This window comes from Otolemur garnettii, unplaced genomic scaffold (genome assembly GCF_000181295.1).
Source record: "Otolemur garnettii isolate 467f Iridium unplaced genomic scaffold, OtoGar3 scaffold00001, whole genome shotgun sequence".
In the NCBI taxonomy this organism is placed as follows: domain Eukaryota; kingdom Metazoa; phylum Chordata; class Mammalia; order Primates; family Galagidae; genus Otolemur; species Otolemur garnettii.
Genome location: NW_003852396.1, coordinates 18,508,582 through 18,532,411, shown reverse-complemented (window position 1 = coordinate 18,532,411; position 23,830 = coordinate 18,508,582). Strand labels below are relative to the sequence as shown.

At 39.1% G+C, this 23,830-nt stretch overlaps 1 protein-coding gene across 4 annotated transcripts in view; it reads right to left on the bottom strand.

Annotated features, from left to right (window-relative positions):
• The window catches only part of DLG2 (discs large MAGUK scaffold protein 2), a 2,018,366-nt gene that overhangs the window by 722,801 nt on the left and 1,271,735 nt on the right, over positions 1-23,830 (bottom strand). For 3 of the 4 annotated variants that reach the window (XM_023511782.1, XM_023511784.1, XM_003780855.3), the window contains one exon: positions 8,402-8,455. The exons of the other annotated variant lie outside the window; for it this stretch is intronic. In XM_023511782.1, the coding sequence (XP_023367550.1) occupies positions 8,402-8,455 (54 nt within the window). The remainder of the gene's footprint in view (positions 1-8,401; positions 8,456-23,830) is intronic. 4 annotated transcript variants of the gene reach the window in all.

The window sequence follows — 23,830 nt, the reverse complement described above, 5'->3', positions numbered from 1 at the left end:
TTGGAACAATAGTAGCTTCTCTGCCGCACGGGCATGTGTCTTCAGAGGAACCACTCCCAGGGAAAGGGGCTTACGTTGCTACTACCACCCACCAATCACATTCTTCATTTGGACAACTATTTTATTTTCCCATCGCCTCCCCCTTTATATCCAATATGCCATGCCTATGCAAGGGCTTCCTAGTGGATGAGAAGTTGCAAGATGAATAAACAACAAACTTCCCTGTGCAGAGCAGAAAGGACTGGAGTAGATTTGTGAATGGGCAAGTAGGTCAGGTCTTGATTTTTAAAAAAATTTCCTGTTAAAAATTCATCCTAGGAATTTTTAGGAATTCATTATAGGAATTGCATAATTTTACAGTAAGAAAATGTGAATCACTGAACTTTTTTTTTTTTTTTTTTTTTTTTTGAGACAGAGCCTCAAGCTGTCCCCCTGGGCAGAGTGCCGTGGCATCACAGCTTACAGCAACCTCCAACTCCTGGGCTCAAGCGAGTCTCTTGCCTCAGCCTCCTAAGTAGCTGGGACCTCAGGCGCCTGCCACAACACCCGGCTATTTTTTGGTTGCAGCCATCATTGTTGTTTGGCAGGCCTGGGCTGGACTCGAACCTGCCACCTTAGGTGTATGTGGCTGGCGCCTTAGACACTTGAGCCACAGGCGCTGAGCCTAATCACTGAACTTTTAAGAAAGCTTTTAGTAACTGCTTGCACGCCTCATGTGTGCCTTTTTGGCCGTGGCTGGGTTTGAACCCACCACTCCTTTGAGCCATAGGTGCCGCCCTCCTCATGTGTGTCTTATATGAGATCTTGAAAGTTAAGCCTTCAAAGGCCATAAGAATAGGGGCCATGTCTTCCACATGAGTGTATCCCACAAATGCTGGAGTGTGTTGACTATTTATGAACATACCCCACAAATGCTGGAGTATTCACTGTTTGGAAGATGTGAACATACTCAACTCTAAAGAGAAGGAAATGGATCTAACTCCCAAAGGTTAGGAGGATAACTTTGATGATTAACTAGGCAATATATATAAAGAACCTAGACTATAGTAATCCCTTGATAGAATTGATTCCCTTATCCCTTATTTTTCTTTCTTATACATTATCTAGAACAGCTCTATCCAGGGGCCTTTCTGAAATGATAGACATGTTCCATATCTGCACTGTTGAATACTGTACCCAATAGCTTTACTGGCTATGGAGCACTTGAAATGTAACTAGTGCAACTGAGAAACTGATTTTATAATTTTGTATTATTTTAATTAATTTAAAATAGCTACGTATGGCTTATAACTACTTTCTTGGAAAGCAGAGGTCTAGAAACAAGTGCAACATAGTAGTTGGTCATTAAGTTTTCAATTTGTTGAATTAAACTGAACCTTTTTTCTACAGATGCACTGTCCCAGGGGCAGGCTGAAAGGTGTGGTGAAAGAACAAAATAGCAGGATCCAAACCAACAAAGAAAGTTCTACCTTATTTAGCAGTGCTTCTTAATTTTTAATATGTGCATGAATCATAGGGGTTCTTCTTTAAAATACAGTTTCTAATTTAGTAGGCATTTGATGGGATCTTAGATGCTATTGCTCACAAAGTCCCAGGTAATAATGCTACTGCTGGTCCATGGGTTACAGCAAAGATAGAGATGTAGGTAGGGCTGGGATCTGCAGAGCTGCTCCTGGCCCCACCTGGAACTCACTATGAATTCTGCATTCTTGGATCAGCAGGGAAAGAGGAAGTCATAGGATATTTTAGTTCATCATAGGTTTACCCCCACCGTATTCCAAATCTTATGATGAATTAAGGACCTTCTCTATACTAGGAAAAGTACCTTTACCAGCTTCTGCAAGGCAATATTATTATACCTATTTTATATTTAATGGCAGAGGTTTAGATAAGTGATTGGACTAAACCAAAACTCACAAAAATCCTAAGTGGCAGAAGTGGACTTAGAACCCTGTTGTGCACAAAATTAAAGGTTAGTTTCTCTCTTGTTACTAAAAGAGAGGCATCAGCCTCCCATGGCAATTTATTAGGAACGCAGATTCTTGGGCCGCATCTCAGACTTACTGAATGAGAATCTGCATTTTAACACCATCACCAGGTAACTCATGCACATTACTGTCTGAGGAGTGCTGTTCTGCTCCACGTCTTGCCTTTCAGAGCAAAGTAACAAGCAGCCAAGAGCAGGGGATTTGCTGATGGTGGCGGTAGAGAAATGGATTGGCTAGGTCTGATGCTGGGACAATTATTGATAACTTTGATTCTATTCCTAAATTCCTATTGCCTCATAAACATCATTTAGCCCAAAGTAAGCTGTTTTCTGGCAGTGAAATTTTTATTTATTTTCTGGACAATATTATATTCCCAACAGATAAAAATGTCAATAATATAGTTTTAACAGTGTTCACGGGAAAACCAGAAAAAGAAGAAAACGTGTTTGCTGAAGGATAAATATGCTAAAATCTCCAAAGTCCAAAGTGATTATTGATCACTGCCAGAATGGTTTAAAAAAAAAAAAAGGAAAGCAAACAAAACAAACGTACTTTTGCTCTCTGTCCCATCACGGCAGTTCTGAAAAACTGTCCAACCAAAAGCAAATAGTAGCATAAGTAACGAGTATCTGTTATTATTGTACATAGTGATTCGAAGAAATTAATGTCTAATTGTCCAGCTCCACAGCCCAGGACTTGCTCACCTCTCTTCTGTAATACGGAAACTTCCTCCTCACAGAACTCCTACCTTTAGCTTCCTGATAATGGAATCAATCCGAAGTGTCACTTAAATGTCACTTAAAAACATCTCTTAAACTCAAGCCCATTCTCTGGCTTCTGAATGAACCTCACTGCTAATTCAATCTTTTTGTTTTGTCCCGAAACCCACAACACCCTTTCTCTTGGCACTGTCACTCACACTCTCAGCCTTTCTTGAGGCCATTTTTCGCTTTACATCACTCTCTTGTCCTCTTCCCTAGAATCATAGTTGTTTGTGCATCCGATGGCCTTTCCCATTTAAAGCGCTCTGTAAAAATATCACTGATAACATTACAGTGATGTTATGATTACCGCCAAATAACTTTTACATACATTATCTTCTTGCAGCCAGACCTAATGAGGAGCCTCTCCTAGTCTTTGGGAACAAGTCATCTTCTTTTACTTTCCTTTTCTGCTTTCCTCTCCCCCTCACCTTCCTGGAAGGCTTTCTAAGCAGCAATCCTGGAACTTCTGACCCCGTCTCCACTATAATTTTTACCTCTGACAAGGTTTCTCATAAGAAAGTAGTCAATATACTGCCGGTACGTGCTAGATGTTTCTTATATTTCTCAATATTTTCCCTTGAACACACAAAAATATAGACACTGACTCCCTCTCCCAGTGGAACCAGGTCTCTCTAACACTTTAATGCTCTAGCGTCACTGACCTATTAATATTTTTAAAGTGCAAGATTCCTTCTTTTTTTTTTTTTTGTTAGAAAGGGGCATATGCAGATTTTATTTCAGGTCTTGATGTGGGAATCAATTTACTGTTTAGTAAATATTCGCTCCTTCCTTCACTTTGAGCTTGGCAATGTGACTTGTTCTAGCCAATTGGGTGTTAGTGGATATAATGTGAGCAGAGGCTTTAACTGTGCTTATGTTGTGGGCTTGAGTTCCTGTGCTTTGGCCATTGCCATATGAATAACAAACGCAGATGGCTGCCATTCTACCTCCTGGACCCCAGGATGCAACATATACAGTGGAGACCCCCAGCCAACCCAGTACAGCAGTCACCCTTATCTACAGTTTCACAGTTTCAGTTAACTGTGGTCAAATGTGGTCTGAAAACATTAAACAGAAAATTCTGGAAATAATTTCTAATATTTAAATTGTATACCATTCTGAGTAGTGTGATGAAATCTCTTGTTGTCTAGCTCTGTCCCATAAGGGACATGAATCATCCCTTTGTCCAGCACATCCTGCCCATGAGTCACTCTTGGTAGCTCTCTTGGTTATCAGATCCACTGTCCCAATGAGGTGATGCTGACAATTTGAATATACCAAAGAGAAACTGCAGAGTACTTCCTTTAAATGCATAAGTGAAAGTTCTAGACTTAATAAGGGAAGAAAAAAAATCATATGCTAAGGTTGCTAAGATCCACACTGAGAACAAATCTTTTATCCCTGAAATTGTTTCAAAAGAAAAAGAAACCCCGGCTAGTTTTGTGGTTGTACCTCAAACTGCAAAACTGCTAAAATTTTAGCCACCGTGTATCATTAGTCCTTCACAGAGATGGAATGTGTACAGGGTCTGGGATTATCTACAGTTTCAGGCATCCACAGGAGAACTTGGAACATACCACTCTCAGGTAAGGTAGAACTACTACATTCTGCAGCCTGAAGCATCTGGCCTAGCTAACTGGAAAACAGTTAAAGAAAAATAAATGCTTATTGTTATATGCCACTAATTTTGTGGTTGTTGGTAACACACCAAAAATTGAAGGTCACATGTACACCGAGTCCTACCATTTACTAGTTAAGCTAGAATATCTGTATCTGTAAAACAAGAAGTTTGCATTAATTGACACCCAAGTTATGTAACAAGTCTCAAAACCCATGATTCTCAGGTATACCACTTTCTACAGTGTATTTCCAGAAGATAGGACAGAATGTTACCGAACTGTGAAATGAATGCTAGAGGAATGGGGGGGGGGGCGGAGAGCATTCTAGAATCTCTTTTCTAAATCAGGAAGAACGGGATTTATTACCTTGGCATTTGATACCCAACTCTTATTTAGTGTCTGCTGAAGGGACAGGAGGGCCCCATGTCAGTTGTCTGCAGAGTACCCAGAGGGCAACATGCGGTTATTTGACGGAGTCAAGTTTCAGGGAGCTGGACTTAACAACTTACTAACAAATCTAGCTACTGTAAGATCTCTAAGAACAGAGTATTTTTAATATCTGGCATAAAATGGTATTCAACATATAATGTGGAATAACAAAAAGATTGAGGAAAAAAATAGAAACTAGAACGTGGAAATGGGCATTTTTTTTTTCTCTTTCTTTCTCTCTCTCTTTGTTTCTCCTTGAGTGACTTTAATTTTCACATAGGGATTCCTGCTTTGCTTGAGAGGCTGGGTTATGCCACATGTAAGGTCCTACTCAACCCTAAAATATCATGACATCATCCAACCTGAGCTTATTTGAGGTATTGACACATAAGAACCTCAGTGACCCCCTTTATTAATGGTGAGCTCTAATGTATCCTAACTTATCTTCCTAAAAAAAGATATCTCTTTAAATATCTTCTGCACTTTTATTAGGCACTTACATAAAAATTCCCTTTGGCCCTAGAAATTTCCTTAGCTATTCAATTGCCATTTGCATGTGTGCCAAGGAACCATTTCCACAGGAATCATTTATACGTAAAATCAAATTTGCTAATCAGAAAAATTAATACGTTTATTTGTAATGAAATTATTTTTTATGAAGACTTTAATATATACGTAAAATTTGTCATTTGGGTAATATTTTTTAAGAATGTTAAAAGGCAAATGTTCTTATGCAACATGATTAAAATGCCCTGGGGAACTCTGAAATCGTTTTTTCATTAAATAGAGCTGAAATTATGTGAACAACTAGAACATGAGAAAGAAAAGAGGAAAACAAAGTATAGAACACTGGGGAATGAGAAAATAGACTGTGAAAGGAACAGTGATTTGCTCAAGGTTACCTAGTGAGTCAGGGACAAAGTGGGGAGTCGGGACTAGGCCAAGAACCAAAGCATACCACGTAAATGGCTGTGGGCTAAGCTGCCATTTTCAATACACAATGTACTCATGTTTCTTCTATGTGGGGGGAGATATTCCTGTTTACCATGCTCTTAGGGTTAGCATGTGTCATTTCATAAGCACTCATTAGACACATGATAAATTCATAAGCCACTGTCAAGCCAGAAGTTAACAAAGCGTGGTTTCACACACAAAATCTCTGAGGTATATATTATATTTCCTGTCTTATAGATTAATTTAGGTACAGAAAGATTAAGTGAATTGCTCAAGGAACACACTGGGATGAGAACTGGTACATTTTTATTATACTGAGCTGCTCAGCAAACCTCTCTAAAGATCCTAACTATTAAAAAAGCACAGGGTGGGCTGCAGTAAGTAGAGAAAGTTGAAGATTCAATGAAAATTTAAAAAAAAAAACCTTTGAATAACTCATTGTCAGATGCAAAGCTAACATTAGGAGACTGGGAGCAATTTGATTAATTTGTTTTATGTGGCTGATTTTACTAGCTAATTACTTGGAATATTAATTGAGCATATTTGATATCTATATAAGATTCTTAGATCCTATTGATAAATTCATCCCATATGGAGGCATCTGGCCATTAAGCCATGAGAACTCTAATGGGAGACTTTGACATGATATATGTCCACCAAAAGGAAGTAGTCCTTTCTATGAAATCAAGCCTGTGCCCCATGTCTACATCTTCAAGGCACTACTCACCTGCATTGTCAGTGGCATTAAAGCCTCTGTGACAAGTAGTCAACCATCTAAATCTACAAGTAGCAAAGAAGTAAGTAAATAAACTGTGTTCCTAAGCTGAGAGACAGAAAACAAGGGCTGTAAGGAAGGAACATAATGATAGAAGTTAAGAATTCAGACCCTAGAGCCAAGCCACATGGATTCACTTTGGCTCTGCCCATACTGTGAGTCATTGAGCAAGTTACTTAACCTTTTTATGATAAGTTTTCCCATCTGTAAAATAGATAGATTATAGGTCCTACCTCATAGAATTGTTATGAGGATTAAATGAATTAAAATTTGTGAAGTGCTGAAAACAGTATCAGGTGTACAGTAACCCCGGGATAAATGTTTGGTAAGTAAAGGAGATCAGAAGAGGGAGAGGCAGAGGAGTGGACACAGGGGCCTTTAATATAGTTCGTGTTTCCTTCTGAGAGCCTTTCACTGCCCACAGCCAGGGCCACTTGATTCCTACCAGTGAGCTTAGCCCCAGTTCCAGTCAGGCCCTAAACTGTCCTTGTTCAGAATGATTTAAGAAGCCCTAGTTAGTAGTTAAGTGACTCAGCATTAAGTCAAGCTTGCTGTTATTCTTGTCCTGACCCTGCGTCCCAGTTTCAGTCACTTGTTCTGATAATCAAGAAGTCCCAGCCTTGCACTCCAGTCCCTGCGTCTGGCTCCCCTGTGGCTCCCCAGTGGCTGAGCTGGGCGCCAGCTTGCAGAGCCTGCCTAGGACCTCAGTTCCTTTGAGGTAGTCATTTCTCAAAAGGTGGCCTATGCCTAGACACGCTTTGTTTGGAGTACACAGTGTTTGAACTTTTAAAAATTAGTTACCTGTATTTAGAAATCGCAGACATGTACATAAAAATTCAAATAGCTAATTTCTCTTGAAAACCTGGATGATCTGGCCACACTGGACTCCAAGCAGCAGCCTCCCCCTTAAGGCAGCCACGTGCTTTCTATTCTCCTGAGTCCCCACTCCACCTGCTCCTTTTGTGGCCATGATTTGCTTGGTTCTTGCAGGCATTGGAGGCTGGGGTCCAAGACCGAAAATAACTAATGCTTTACTTACCAAGTGCTTACTTTGTGCCAAGTATTACATGCTTTACTCAATTAAAAGCCAGGAATTTATTCTTGGGCATCATCCCTGGAGCCCTTCTTCTCTGTTTCATACTCCTGTCCTGCGTGGATCTGTGGCTGTCCCGTCCTCTTTGATCACTGTCCTGCACTCACCAGCTAGGTCCCCTCATAAAACCTTGCAGGACTTCCATGCTGTCCCCCACTCACGCACACTGTGGCCTATTGCCATCTCTAATCTTCCCTGGCCAGCCAGGTTCTATCCTAAAGATCCATCAGAGTGAGAGTGTTGCAGACACAGAATCCTGGGCTTCATTGATCTGCCTGATCCTATCATCTCAAGCTCCTTGCTTTTATCAAACCGTACACTTTATTATCTAAAGGTAGACTCTCCTTACAAAGCATTTGTTCCAGTTCTTATTAGAAGCCCAATAAAATCCATCAAAATATTTATTGATCACTTACTTTATGTTCTAGGCTCTGTCACAAAAATTAACTTGAGTGTTCCTGCAGTAAGAAATCCAGAAAAGTTTGTCCCTCTGTGCTCTTACCAGCTCAATGTCTTTCTAGTGAACCACCTTGCAAATTAACACTACTTGTACAGAATTGTCCTTTTTTTTTTTGTCATTATGGGCCTTTGTGCTTTATAAAACGTGCCTGAAAGAGGGAAATATTTGCAAGACTAAACCAAGGTTTCGGAAATTAAATAAAGGAAATTCACAAAACCAATTCTACGTATCATTTCATTAAGATTATTGAAATTTTAAATTTACGTCATTAAGTTCTACCATAGTTTTTAAAGAAAGACTTAACAAAAACGTTACTTACATAAGGAATTGTGTCCAAAGTATCTGTGTTGACAATTATAGGAGCAGGACTGGCCTAAAAAAGAGAAGCAAGAAAACATTTTAAGTAACAGATAGTCTATTCTGATTCTATCCATTGACTTCATTTGAGAAAGAACTCAGCACGCTTTCTGGGGGACCTGTATAAGCATAAATGAAATGTCTCAGAGTTCCTGCACCTTCCCCCACTTCAAATATTTGTTTGCCACATTTATCACATAAAGAAATAAATAAGTCTTCACAGAACTTACATTCATTTTCTCATAAATTCTACACAACAGTGTAGGAGGTGAGGATTGTACTCTGCATAATAAACTGGGTGAGAGTTAAAATTTGTAACGTTTATTTATAAACAACTTTGCTAAAGAAACTTGATTTCTCTTTCAAGGAAGTAGAATCAAAACAATATTCATAGCTGTTCTCTTTAAACTGCCTTTTCAAAGTATGTAAGACTGAACGCAAAAAGAGTTCACTTATCAGCATCTATCTTAACTTACTATGCACGCTGTATCATATCTCTTGTCATTTTTGCATCTCTAATCATACACCTTAGAAATCCTTAGATAGAAAATTAAAAAGTAGTCAAAGATGGCAGAAAATCAGATTGGATATGCTACACTCTCTTTTTTTTTTTAAAAAAAAAAAAAAACAACTATGCAATTTGCAGTAATTCCCTTTAAAGCTGAGTGGGGATCTGTGTAAAACTGATATGGAAGGGCTGCTACAAGCCAAGTCATTAGAAAATAAAAGATTGTAATCTCCACTCGCATCGCCAATCTGACTTCATGAATATTGAGTAGAGTAGACTTATCTTTAGTTTTTAGTTTCTAGAATTCCCACAGCAACTTTCCCTTCATCCCTCCAAGGATCTTTAATCTTTGTCCCAAATTACAGATTTCATTTAGATAAAGGAAATACTTTCATCATGATTAATTGAGAGATGTTCTATATGACACTGTGGTTTTGGAAAGTGCTTAACTTTGGGGACATTTCATTAGCTGCGTCCTCTGGAGTTAGCAGAGCTAACAGCCTTTTAATACCAATCTGTGCCTGAGGAATCCTAATCAAATGATAAAACAAATGGCAACCCAGCAGGTTTTACAAAACAAAATTCCATGTCTTAACCGAAACCCCTGGGTATGGTAAACATAGACCTGGCTTCCAGACCTACACACAGGATCAACTATATTCATGGTATATTCATGATTCTCAAAATGGGTAAATGAGGGTCTTTAGAAAAGGACATTTTCACCGGGTTCTACCAAAAAAAAAAAAATTGCTTGTTAAAAGGCCTGTTTTGGAGTGAGACAATATAAAGTTTGGACTCAGAAGACCCAAGGCTGAGTCTCAAGGTTGATTTAGCAACTTCCCGATTATATGATCTGGGGTCTCGGCAACTGCCTGGTAGTATGATCTGAGGGCAACCCACTATTCCTTCCTGATTCATTTTCCTTTTCTGAAGAATGGGATTAGTAGTAACCTTCTGAGAAAGTTAAAGATAAAATGAGGTGATACATTTGAATGTGCTTTGTAAACTCTAAATTTTAAATTAATGTTAAATATTATTAGTAGTAAGTGTGCTTTAAGATAGACTGCTGCAAAGATATATTGCAGGATGGTTTATACCCCAGTGATCTCAATGCTATGATAGTAGCTATAATTAAACTCAAAAGGCTTGATCAAATCATGTTGTCTAAGACAACCTCTCGTCAAAGGCAATGAAACAATAATTACCATTTACTAAACATCAGTTGCCATTTATAATGCAAAAACTTATGCATATCAATTCTTAGTTACTCTCCATAAAACCACATTGATGATGCATTATTAACACTGTTCCTACATTGGGGAGGAGAAAACTGAGGCTCAGGAAAAATGAGAACCGAAATTTGAATACCAGCCTTTCTGATGTCAAAGTTTATTTTTGCTCTGCTAAGCTGCTCCATGGTCCCAGGATCCAGGTGGCTCTATGATAAGAGTCCTGCATTGACACCAGCACCCTACATTACAGGGAACCCAGACACAGCAAAGACCACCCTGAAGGCCGGAGATGTCTCAGGATGGTGCAGGTTAGATGTGGAAAGCAACCTGCTGAAGCCTTAAGATCTATTTTTTATTTATTTAATTTAATTTTTTTTTTTTTTTTTTACAGACATAGTCTCACTTTGTTGCCCTTGGTAGAGTGCTGTGGTGTCACAGCTCACAGCAACCTCCAGCTCTTGGGCTTAGGTGACTGTCTTGCCTCAGCCTCCCGAGTAGCTGGGACTACAGGCGCCCACAACAATGCCCGGCTATCTTTTTGCTGCAGTTTGGCCAGGCTGGGTTTGGACCCACCACCATTGGTATATGGGGCCAGTGCCCTACTCACTGAGCCACAGGTGCCACCCTGTATTTTTATTTTTTTATGTTTTTAGTTTTGATGACTTCTTTCCTATGCTTTTGGGGAGTTCCCATGACTCACAAAATGTGCCTTATAACCATGACTACACTGAAAACTCTTTGTGTGTCATAGCCGATATTTGTATTTCCCCCCATTGTTTATTACAGATTTGGTCAAGAATTATGAATTGATTTTATCTGGGACTTTCATCCCATGTTTTATTTTTGTTCTTACAGATTATATTAGTATTTGATGGGAATTAATTTTATACAAAATCCCATTTCCTATGCCATTAAAATGCCATTTAAAACTTTTCTATGTTTATGTTGCTATTTCCCATTTTCTCTATGTAGAAATTTGGTCTAATTCTCTATCTTAAAAAATTGACAAATATTGATTACTTCTCTAGAATTTTTCACAGCATTTGGGTTCAGAGAAAGAGATCAATAATTACTTAGGAACTATTGACTAAATGTAGTGATAAAGTATAGACAAGGGTATGAAGGAAAGTCGTGTATCTCTAAGGTTCGTAGAGCACATCTAAAATAATCCCCACATCTATGTGCCACCAACAAAACTGACTACTTTTCTAAAATTCAGTATCACCTCCTTTCTTTATTTAGTCACTATTCATTAACTAAATTCAGCTTTTATAAAGTAGTAATTAATAATTTCATAATGGAAGGTTGTGGATTTTGTGAATCTTGAGTAAAAAAATCTATGTTATTTGGAAGCTATGTTATACGGAAAACTTATTATATTTTCTTGGTACTAAAAAGATCCCGAAGTCACAATTAATATTATATCCCTATCTCTAAAACTTAATAAAAATGCATAATATTATATCCCTATCTCTAAAACTCAATAAAAAGGCACAAACAGGATGTGTGGATTGTGTGAACACAAACACATTACATACGTCTGACCCTGACAACTTGTGTGTGAGGGTCCAGCAGGTGTCATGGTGTGTGCTTCTGAATAACACCACCTCACCATGCTGCTACACCAGTCTCTCTAAAGATTGCTATTGCTCTGCTCCAGGACCCTCACAGACTGTCCCAGACTGTTTACACAAAAGTGTCTTGGAAAGTTTAGGCACTCAGTGACACATACATCAGCAGAGAACAAAAATCCCAACTGGTATCAATGGTGTAGCTGCCAACAAGCAGTTGATAATTCCAGACCTTCCCTCAGCTTAGCCTGGCTCCCATTTCTTGGTTCACATTTGGAATTAAGAGAGGCCATGCCTAGTTAATTTAGTTTGGTTTCTGAGTCTTAAAAACCAATTTCCCGGTGTCTTTGATGATTTCCTCCAAGCTTTTTCTCCACACTGCTCTGCCATAAATGCCCTCTTGTCCTCATGCTGAATATCGTCTTTAATTGGACTTCTAAATCAAACTGGTGACTCAGCACATTCCAGCTTCCTCTTTCAATATGCTTATTTCCATTTTCTGGAAAAAGATTCACAACAAATCTGGAAAAAAAATAACTCTTTAATCAGAAGCTTGAAGGCTTATCTTTATGTAAAACTGAGCAAGGATTTTTGAAACTATAAAGGATAGGAAAATCAATCATTCTTGGGTGAAAAAAATTATTAGGGGCAAACTGTTTGCCTTTTATAATATATTCTCTTCTGTGTGAAGACAACCAGTTCACAGCAAGAGGAAAAAGATGAGCTAAGCGGAGAGAAAGAAGCACAGAGAATACTAATAAAATATAAATTATTAGATCAAGCTATTCATGAATTTTAGTCATTTTCTTGGCCATGGGTTGCACAGAACACCCAAATAATCTTAGACCACATCAACAGCTTTGCTTATGCTAGTAATAGAAAAACTTCTGTTGCTTGCTACCAAGAGAATCTAAGTAATAAAAGAATCTGACATAAAAAATGCAAATTTTGAAAGGAGCTTATTGATTCTGACTAATGGGTTTACTTCTTGATATTTGTAAGGGCCAGAAATGGCAAATGCCTCTGAAATAAGTGGGTAAGTGGTCATAAGCCCAGCTGCTGTGAAGAAGCCTCCTCAGGAAAGGTGTTGGCAAGGGAGGTACAGTAAGTAGCAAGACAGCCAAGGAGTACTCTCCGGAAGCGTAGGTCTGAGAAGTGCAGGGTAACCAGTGGGAAGGTCAAAAGACTGAATTGAGTACTTCAACATTTAGAAAGAAAGGGTGAAGAGAAAACAACTAATCCATCAAGTGAATTAGATATAGCAAGAACTGAACATAACACTCATGGGGGCAGGAATTGAGTAAGGATTTCAGTGTACTCGGGAACCCAAGTAAAAGACAAGCCCCTAACAGCAAGAAAGGTTTTTTGTCTATTTACATATAAATGACTTTTATATATGGCATGGCATAATAATTTGAAACAAAATGGAAGCCACTGAAAGTTTTAGAATGAGTCGTGTGTGTGAGACTTCACTGTAAGAGCTGGAAATTCCAGAAACTCAAGGTAAATACGAAGGCTTGCAGGGTCATGACTCAGACACACCTATATACCATGATATGAATACTGGGATGAGGAATAACAACATCAACTTATGCAACACATACTTCATGTAAATTAACTTATTTAATCCTCACACAAGTCTATAACATAGGTACTATTCTTCTCAATTTAAAGATGAGGAAACAGAAGTTAAATAACTCCTGTAGACATAGAACTGGTAAGTAGACCATCTTCAAACCAAAGCAACCTGGCTCCAAAGTTATGTTCTGTTGAATCATGGAACAAAATTAGATTTCACCAGATCTCTCTGGATTCTAATTTTTACTATTAATTAGCAATTTGCAAAGCCAGCTCAAATCCAGTTAGTCCAATTTTATTCTATGCATGTTGATCTTAGCTGATCCAGGAACCCTTCCCTCCTCACTTTGGCCCAGGTACTAAGGCCCAGAATATAGTGTGAACAGGCCGGCATGAAGCATGACCTAGGAAAAGAAGGATGGCACAGATATCACCATTTGTGACTGATCTATGCATTCTTTGAGTAAGCCCAAAGATGCTGTCTGCTAGATGACTGATTAAAGACATACTGATGGTTGAGTGAGAGAGAGGAAGAACAACAAATATACTCTAGGATCTTAGAATTTTGAAATCTATAATCTTTTTTTTTTTTTTTGCTGTGGCATCACAGCTCACAGCAACCTCAAACTCTTGCCTCAGCCTCCCAAGTAGCTGGGATTACAGGTGCCTGCCACAATGCCTGGTTGGTATTTTTGTTGCAGTTGTCGTTGTTTAGCTGGCCCTGGCTGGGTTTGAACCCACCAGCCTGGGTGTATAGCCCTAAAGCTATAATCTTCACAGTTGCATACCAATGGGAAGGGCTCAGAGTCCATTTGCCTTCCGGTGTTCCTGACCACCACCCTTTGTTATGCAACTATTAAGGAACATTTCTGATCTGATCATTCTACAAATATGATAGTTAAGACAGAGAACATGGCATGACCCAGCTTTCAGCATTACTTAGTATCAAAACTATATGATCATAATAATCAATAATAATAATAATAAAGTACTAAGCCCATATTAAAGAATTTTTATGTTCCAGAGACTGTATCAAGTACTTTAAGATATTATCAATGCATTTAATTTTCAGTGTTCTAAGGAACACATTACTGTTCACGTTATAAAGAAAGAAGGAAAGAGTCAAGAAGGAAGGAAGGAAGGAAGGAAAGGAGGGAAAGAAGCCCAGGTTGGCTGAGTCACTTGCCTAAGGGCACCAAGCTCAGAGGTGTCATAACCAGTTTTGAAATCCATGTCTGCTTGACCCCAGAATCCATGGTGGGAGCCACAACATCTCTTTATTTATTTGCCTGAGTTTTTTCCAGGCTACCGGACTGAAAATGCAATTATTTTCTGCCTAAAAAGTTGCTAGTTTCTCTTTCCCGGTCTGAAGGAAAATTTCTCACTGGACTGACTCAGATTCAATTCCCCAGTTCTCAGAGGGTTTCTAGGTCCCTTAATCTCTTGTACAACCCCCACTTAAAAAAATGGGACGATGCTATTTTCCAGTTAACCTATTTCTCAAGAAGGTAGCTAAAGAAGTGATACATGTAAAGCAAAAGAAAACGTTATAAATATACATTTATTTTATTTGTGACTATGGTTATTTTTTTGCTTTTCTGTATTTTCTTCTCCTTTTCATATGCCCTTTCCACAAGACCAACCAGGTGGGTGCAGTTCAATCCAGCCATGCTCTAAGACTTCATTATGATCAAGGGGTCTGGCCTGTCACCTGGTTTGCCCTTACCCTGTAGTGACATAAAGCACATCCCTCACAGGTGAGGACACTGGGGCAAGGATAGTAGGTGAGTGAACCATGTGAGGGTCTGAGGGTTTGTCTAGCTAAAGCTTAACAGACGGTGAATGGCTGTGACATATTGTCCGAAGGGAATAATTTTGGAGGAAGCTGGTCCCTCCAGACCCTCCAGGTCCCCTCTAGTCCCTCTTCCTAGCATTAATAAAATGTTTGGGTAGTTACGTATCTAACTTACCACCAGACTAGCTCAGAAAATAGGAAGAAAGGATGGCAGTTCATATTGTGGCTTGTACGCAATCCAACTCTGTTTGCCTGAACTCTCTTAATAATGAAAATATTATCCTTACCTTACAGATTAAAAAAAAATGATCTTAAGTAACTTGTCCAAGGTATCCTGCTGGAAATAGCAGGATCAAGAGTCAAAGCTGGTAACCTGGCTCCAAGTGGATAACTCTTAACCACTGTAAAACATTTATTTCTGCACACTAGTAAGATTTGACATGTCCAAAAGTCTGTTCTAGTAAACACAGCTTCTCTCACTGATCCTGGAAAATGCATCATTAGAATTTTATTCACTTGGATTGAAGTGTTACCATCTCTATTTGACCTATCTTTAAAATAGAAGTATACAACAGTAAAATATTTTATTAAAGATGGCTGATATCCTAAAGTCCTCAGTTAGGCTGAGAAAAGATGAGGCCCAGAAAGTAGGAAGCAGGGAACCAATGATAGCTTTTTTTTTTTAAGTTTATAAGTTTATTCTAGAATGAATCCCATTTGGATCAAGAAATGAAAATTGCTTGAACTATTTGTTATGAAGACTCTTCCGATCTTTATTCTGCCCATTTACCACATACCTCTTTGCAACTACTATAAAAGACTAAAATAAATGACTCACAAAAATGAGGTTTATAGATCAACAATGACACTCAAAGTGATAATTATACTGACCACTAATACCATGCTTCACCATTTATATAAAGAGCATTCACACACATCCAATCATTTAACTCACAAGGAAGAAGGAAGGGGGTCTAACATTGGTTAAGCCAGAATCTATTCTGTGTCAGGCACACACGGTACAATCTGCACCTGTGTTTTGTTGTTTGCTCCTTATAGAACCCTGGAGAGACTGGTAGATTTTCCCCTTGTCTATAGATAAGTAAATGAAGGCTCAGAGTAATTCAGTGCATTTCTCAGTGTCAGATGACCAGAGGGAAGCAAAGCTCCGATTGAGACACAGATTTCCTAACTCTAAACCCTTTACTGTTCTCCTCTAGACCATAACACTTCAATTCACACTGATTCACACTGAGCTTTTTACAAAATGTAACTGTTTTATTTATGCAAACGCTCTCTGAAGATTTCATGAAAAATATGATCATTAGCTCAAATCTCAGATGTGGTTATTCCATGTGCCCCATGTCATAATAACCATACCTACTTAATTCACTGATTCACTCCATGTGGTGCTATTCCTGGAAAGATCCATGTGGATACCATCTGCTCCTTGTTGCTAAGCTACCAAACAGCTATAATCTTAGCAGTACAGTTGTATTGTCCAGATTTAGGTACCAGGATTCTGAGCAAACTGTCAATTACCTGGTTATCTAGGCTAAGGTGGGATCTGTTTCTTCTGCAGTACATGGATCAGGGTCTTCCATATAACGAGTGATTGATAAATTATTGTTATTTAGTTTTCTTTCATCATCTCCGTTCTTCTAGCAGGCCAGGATCCTCACTACTCCAAGCATATGTCATACTCACGCCCACCACGATGTCCTTGTTTTCATTTCTTCCTTTTCCCACATCTTGAATCAGTCATGGTTCTCACTTTTTCCTATCTAATCAGATTCTATGCATCCCAAATTCCAGATCCCCCATGAAAGCTTGCCCAATCATCCCTCCAGAACTCAATCTATCCATCCTATTCCCTCCCATGTTAAAGCATGCATTATTTGTATTACTTCAGTTCACACTGAATTATACATACTAAAGGAAAGAAAGTTTTGAAAGCACTAAGCTGTGATATTTTTAATAGAGTTTTTGCTAGTCTTAGATGTGTTGAGGGCTAATTAGTTCATGTATCTCCTCCCTAAAATTGTAATCACTTTGGGGGCAACACCCTTGTCTCACTTCTTTTCTTCACCAGCCACCCCACCTACATGACTAGCAGTGCTCGACATACTACATACACTTAGAAAGTGATTGTTAATTGAGTTTTAGACATATTGGACTACAGCAGGGGTGTCTAACTCTGCTGTACATTGGAAAAAGAGTTACCAGGAGCCACATATTAAAACACAAACAGTAGGGAAAGCTGCTTAGCAGAACAAAACAAAACAAAAAAAAACTCTACCTCCTACCACACTTTTTTTGTGATAGGCCACATCACAGTTAAACAAAAAAGTTCTCACAAAATCAGCGTGTGGTCAGGAGGCTACAGGTTGAACATCCCTGGACTGGAGTCACACTAATGAGATAAAATTCATGAGAAACCCTTGAGGAAATAGAATTAGGGGAAATGAGTAGAAAGGGGTAATTGCCTGTTGCCCTCTGAAGACAAACTCTTTTATCACACTGCCTGGTTGTGGCCAAATGTGAGAATTTGAGCCCCGTTTTGTACCAGAGCTCACGTTGTTCTGACAAACAGTGTATAAATTAAGGAAAATAATAAGCAGTAAGACTTCTCCATGCCAATCTTACTCTATGTACACTCCTTTCTATTTCTCATAACCCTATGAACGACACACTCTAATTATGCTCGTTTTATAGATGAAGAGAATGAGGCCTGACTCTGGAACACGACTTGCCCAACATCACTCGACTAGTAACTAGATGGAGCCAAAGCTCACTCTTCTTGACTCCAAATCCACATTCTTATCTCATCACCACCCTGTATGGAACAAGAACAGTAGCTGTTGGCAGTTAAAGGCCCTCACTTATCCTCTACATTTCAGGAGAAGTTGGAGAGGATGCCAGGAAGTATGGGATTTGGGGAAAAATTAGGAACTCAAAGACCATGAAAAGCAAATGCCATCTACAGCATTTCTCAAAATTTCCAGAAGACGTTATCCCTAAAGACCAACCCCAAACTAGACATTTACTTGAAGTCTCATGTATCATCTTTAAAATGAACGTAACTTTTATATTTTACTCTATAATCATTTATGGAGTGTTTAAAGTTATTTACAATGGAATCAACCAGACCTCCTGTATGACCATCAAAAATTAGGCACTCCATCTTCTTGGAGATAACTACACACCAGTTGAGAAATCAAATCCCCCAAACAGTTATGGCAGAACTGGGAGCCAGGCGATCTCTGGTTTAGACCCAGCAAGTTTAGCAACTCAGGATGAAAGAGCAATTCCCCGTGCCTACTTATGTATTTCTATATTTGAGGAATAAAGAGTAAAATGAATGATCTCTATGAGTCCATGTTTGACCAAGAATCTGATTTTACCCCATGTAAAGTTTATTCTCCTGGGAAATCCTTCAAATGAGGCAGGGATGCTGTATAATTCTTCATTTTGGGAAATGACAATCTCTCCTTTTAGCATTCATATAGGGAAAGTTAAAAGAGGTGATATTGAGAAAAGAATATCAAGACACAAGTTAAAGTGGGTGAAGAACAATGAGATAAATTGTTTTTTAATGCATCGGCTGAAGGATGAGGTCCAGTATGCCTTAGATGAGGCATTTCAAAAACCCATTTAGGATCCACTTGTTCTATGCTTATAATTTCCATTTTGTTTTTCTTGTAATTAGGCTAATAGCTCTCTCCTATATTAAAGAATCAAAAAGATTTGAAGTGAAGATGAGAATTATCACCAGACTCTATCTTCCATCCTTATTTTTCTCTATGTTTTATAAATCCTAACTCTAGAAAAAAATCCTCCAACTTTAATTTGCCTCCTACTCACCCTAACTTTATACCAGGTCTTACACTTACATTTTAATCCTAATAGGTGAAGCTATAAACAAAGTCTTAAAATACTTCATATCTAGAATGATTCTTTTGTGTGAAAGGAAATGCCGAAGAGTGAGACCCAAGTGAGGTGTCAGTGAGCTGGTTAGCCATTGATAATCTCTAATGTAGTCACTTGTGTGGCGGCCCTGGGGTGGGGTTGCAAGAGAAACAGGCAGAGCACATTTCACTTCCATCTCCCTTATTTTATATTCTGATAACATCTATAAATCTAACAATATCCTATCTCCCCCTTTTCTCTAAAATTAATGTTCTACTAGGAATTATTTTCAAATAGGAAAAACATGGAGAAAGAATAGATAAAAAAGGAAAAGTGAATGGGGACTAGAAAAATAGAGGTTTGCTAAATCCTGCTGGCATTTGCTGGTGCCAAAGAATATATTCTGCAGATGTGTTTGTATATTGTTATCCACTGCGCAATGAACTCTTTGTTCTACAAGCCAAAGAGACTACAAATTTCTCCATCCAAAATGCCAAGCAGTTCCTATCCCCACAGCTGTCCTCGCTTCCCAGAGCGGCAGTGTGTGTGTGTGAGATTCCCGGTTTCTCAGTTTCCCCGTAGCCTTCCTACTCTCAATTATCTACTCCAGTTATCCACAATTATGATGATATAAAATAATATTCAAAAAGAATAATATTCAGAAGGAACATTCTCTGTTGCTGTGGGGAGACAGGGAAATAGCAAGTGAAAAGCATGAAAGTGGGAAAGGGCAGGAAGGAGGTGGTTTCCTGGCCCAGGGGGACTCTGTTCCAAGCTGAAGATGTCATGATGATTCCCAGTCTGGGGCTGTCTCTCGTCTATGCTCACAGACTATTTCACCCATTAGATTTGCAATCTCAGACACACTGAACCTTCATTTGTTTTAAAAGGGTTTTCTCAACCACAAGGAAAGGAGATTAACCTCCTTGTGAATATAATATTTGCAACCAAGTATCTCACGACTACTTCTTGCCCACTCCAAATACATGAGAACATTTGCAGTTTATGATTTTGTGTTACAGGATGAGCATCCCCTAGTCCTGCCCTTGGAGTCAGCAGACAAGGCTTCTACACTTGGTCTGTGGCCCTGTGGAACCTGAAAAAATCACTTAAATCTCTAAATTACTTGTAAGGTTATATCCAACTATAAATAAGAATTGTATGATTCCTGAGTTGCATACTAACTTAATTTTGAATGTAATAGAAATAGGAATAAATAAGAATAGAGACTTTAGAATTTTGAATTTTTATTTATAATAGGGATAAAAGGAATTTAGAATTTTGGATTCTCATCTCTGTTACAATGATCTTAGCTAATTAATTTAACCTCTCTGAAACTTTCTATTCACTTATAAATGGAGGTTATAAATTATTATGTAGTCAATTTCATGTGCTTCTTCAAGAGTAAATACAATCATATCTGAAAATATATGTAATTTGTAAAAGTATATGCTCGAATAATATTAAAAATTAGCAATAATAATAATAATAGGGCAACCCTTGTTGGGCACTTTCCTTGGCTACAGATTGTGCTAGGGTTAACATTACATTATCTCATTAGACCTCAAACCACCCTAAAAAGACCTGTACAATATTTAATTTTACATAGAATTAAACTCAGGCTCAGAGATTGTTAGCCATTTCCCCAAGCTAGCAAGTAGTAGAGTAAGGGTTGGACCTAGGTCCTTCAGGGAGAGGAAACTCTGATCGGAGCAAAAAGTGGACTAAGCTGAAATTCTAGTCTTTTCACATCAGGGTTCACTACTTAACCTTTCTGATCCAGGACACTTCAGCTCTCTGAACTTTAATTTCACATAAATACTATGGAGATAATAACACTTTCTTGCCTGGCTTCCAAAGTTTAATAAGCAACAGTCTAGTTTGTACCGCTTTGAAGATTGCAACATGATAAATCAATACAAGGACGACAGGTGGCAGTGGTATGACAACAAGGCCAACAGCAGCAAGAGTAGAAATACTGGTATAGTGCATACTTCAGTCTCTGTACAAGGTAAAAATCACACATTCCATTGTTCTTAAACATCTTCTTATTAAATAAAAACACCTGTAAGGAGCCTAAAGGAGTACAACGTGACTAGTATCAGCGCATTGAAGGTTTTCAGGTTTTGATATGTGTGTCCTTTTTAAAAATTTTGGTTTGCTAAATAGAGAAGGACTGCTATTATAAAGTCTGAACAATGGTCTATTTTTCTGTTCTGTAACCAATAAGCTTGGGGTAGTCCTATTTTTGCAATTCCTGGGGTGAGTGAGGAAGATGGGAGTGGCAGACTGCGGGCTTCACTCTATTATACAATAACATATTCTCTGTGCTACTACTCCATTTTGATATCAACAGCATTTGTAAATGAGCAATATTATAAGGAAGACATCCTGCACTTGGTGCTAATTTTTGATGGACTCCAGATGTGTATACACAGCAGTAGTCAAAGAAAATGCAAACTACACAAGGGAGAAAGATATAAAGATAGGCTCATGTTTTTTTGTTCAAAAACAAAAGTGACAATTCCATTCCATTTTACTAGCAATCTGCAAATGTTCATGCAGTCTCAAGCTGTTGTAATTATCCAGGTCACTTCTGATGGAGTCCTCTTCCCCCTCCCCCATAAACTGGACATCTCCATAGAGTAAGTGTCCATCTTTATTCTTTTACTAATGAAAATTCCATTAATAGTCTCATTCATATCCTTCAGGAGGAAATAGACTAAAAATTGGGGTATTGCTAGACAGAAATTCAAAGCGAGGTTAAGAGGAATGAAATGGAGAATGAAATGAATCCAACATGATTGAGGATGATGAGTCAAGTAATATTTAGAATCCAGAAAGGACAAAACACACTTGGAACACCGTGAACTAGGGCTGAAAGTCATCACTGAACAAATTCTATTTAGAGCTGACCTAAGTTTCTGACGGGTCTAGGAACCAGAGGCGGAGTTGGTGGAAGTGATGCTGGAGCTGAGAAGACAGATTTTGAGCATACATTTGAGACAGGAAGGATCATTTCCTCATTATCATCTCAATGCCTCCCAGGTTCTCGCTTCTCAAGTGTTCATCAGCCTGTGCAGATTCACTTAGCAATCACCATATTTAAGGCACTGTACTTGGCACTGCAGAGCAGGAAGAGGAGAACTTGCCCTGCAAGTAGTTTACATGCTATAGAAATAGGAGAGGCTCGCCAAATGCTTATAGTACAAAGCAGAGCAGCTCCGCAAGAGAAATAGGGCAAAGCTCCTTCCATCCTGAGTGGGAAGAAGAAAGGCAGGGAGGTGAGGGCTGGAAGGCCTGGGTTCTCCCCTGGTTTTACTGGGTACCTGATTTTAAACAAGGCACCTGATCTCATTAATCTTCCAACAGGGAGGTAATCACAACGGGGTCACTTCATGTTGTTGTTATGATGATTAAATACAAACGGGCAGAGCAGTTGGTAAGCAGTTGTCCTCATCTTAGTTTTCTTGAGTGCTGCTAATCAAGGTTAAAGTCAGGAGGAAGAAGGCCTACCGTCTGGTTGCTAGATGTGAGGAAAGGCTTGAACAGGAGGCTGAGAATTAAATCTTGAAGGACAGAACCTGGCCCTGAAGCCTAGGGTCCTCATCGGATCTGGCCATTTTCTCTCCAGGCTATAGCTGGTCCCTGCACCCTTAGCCGCTAACTGGCCCTTGTAAGGTTTTCTGATTGTGGGAATAGAAAGCCACCTGAGCTATTTTAAGCACAGTCTGGAAAAAGGGCAGGAAGCCCCACAGAGTGGGCACCTGAAGGGCTGGACCTGCGGACTGGGAGTTCTCATGGACTGAGGAAGCCACAGCCCAGACTCTCCCACTTCCGTCCAGGCTCATTTCTCTCAGAATGAGACCTCTTTAAGATCACCTGAGTTCGCATCCCCTTTTCTCTTCCTACATTTGTTTCTTTCTTTCCTATCTGTGCACAGACATGCTTTGCTTTTCCCTCTACACAGATACTCAGTTTTAGGCACAGTTGCCAACCAGGCCACAGGTGACAGGAATAAGGCAGCCAAGTGTCTGAAAGTCCTTTCTTTCTCCACTGGAGATTCTCCTCTAAGGCTCCAGTCTGTGGGCCTGAATTATTACTGTCCTTTCTCCCATTTTCCTGTATAATTTCTGACCTTAAGTAAATGACTCCATTCGCATCCTCACCGTTCCTGACCTTGCTTCTTCCTGACGGCTCAGAGGGGTGGATCCGAGGCTGGGAAAGCTCACAACAGGCTCTTGTTTAGTGCTGCTCTTTCCTGCCTGAGGACCTTTCTGGCAACCCTTTCATCCTCTTCACCTACCTTACCCGGCAAACCCCTGTTTAAAACGATCTCAAGACTTGTCCTCTTTCAGCCTTCTAGGTTATCTCTCGCCTCCACTCTAAGCAGCTGCATCACTCCTGTTCTGCTATACTTACTATGGTTTGCATATCCCTAATGAGTGCCCCCTCTCATACCGCACTGCAGCTAGTTGTCGTGGTTTTCTTTTTATTCTAGAGATCTAGTTGAGAAAATGGGCTTTGGGGTTGGATCACTGGGCTTAAGACCCACCTTCTCCATTTCTTAGCCATGTGACTGTAGGATAGTTACTTTACCTGCTTAAACTTTGTAAATTAGAGATGGTAGAGCCCATATTGGAGAGTTGTTGAAATAACTGAGATAATAAAATACTTAGAACAGGACAGGTATAAAATGGGTGCTCAATGAGAATTACCTGCTACTTTTATTACCAGTTCCTAGCCCAGGGTGTGGCAGACAGAATGTACAAATTGCTGGGAAATGAACTTGTATTTC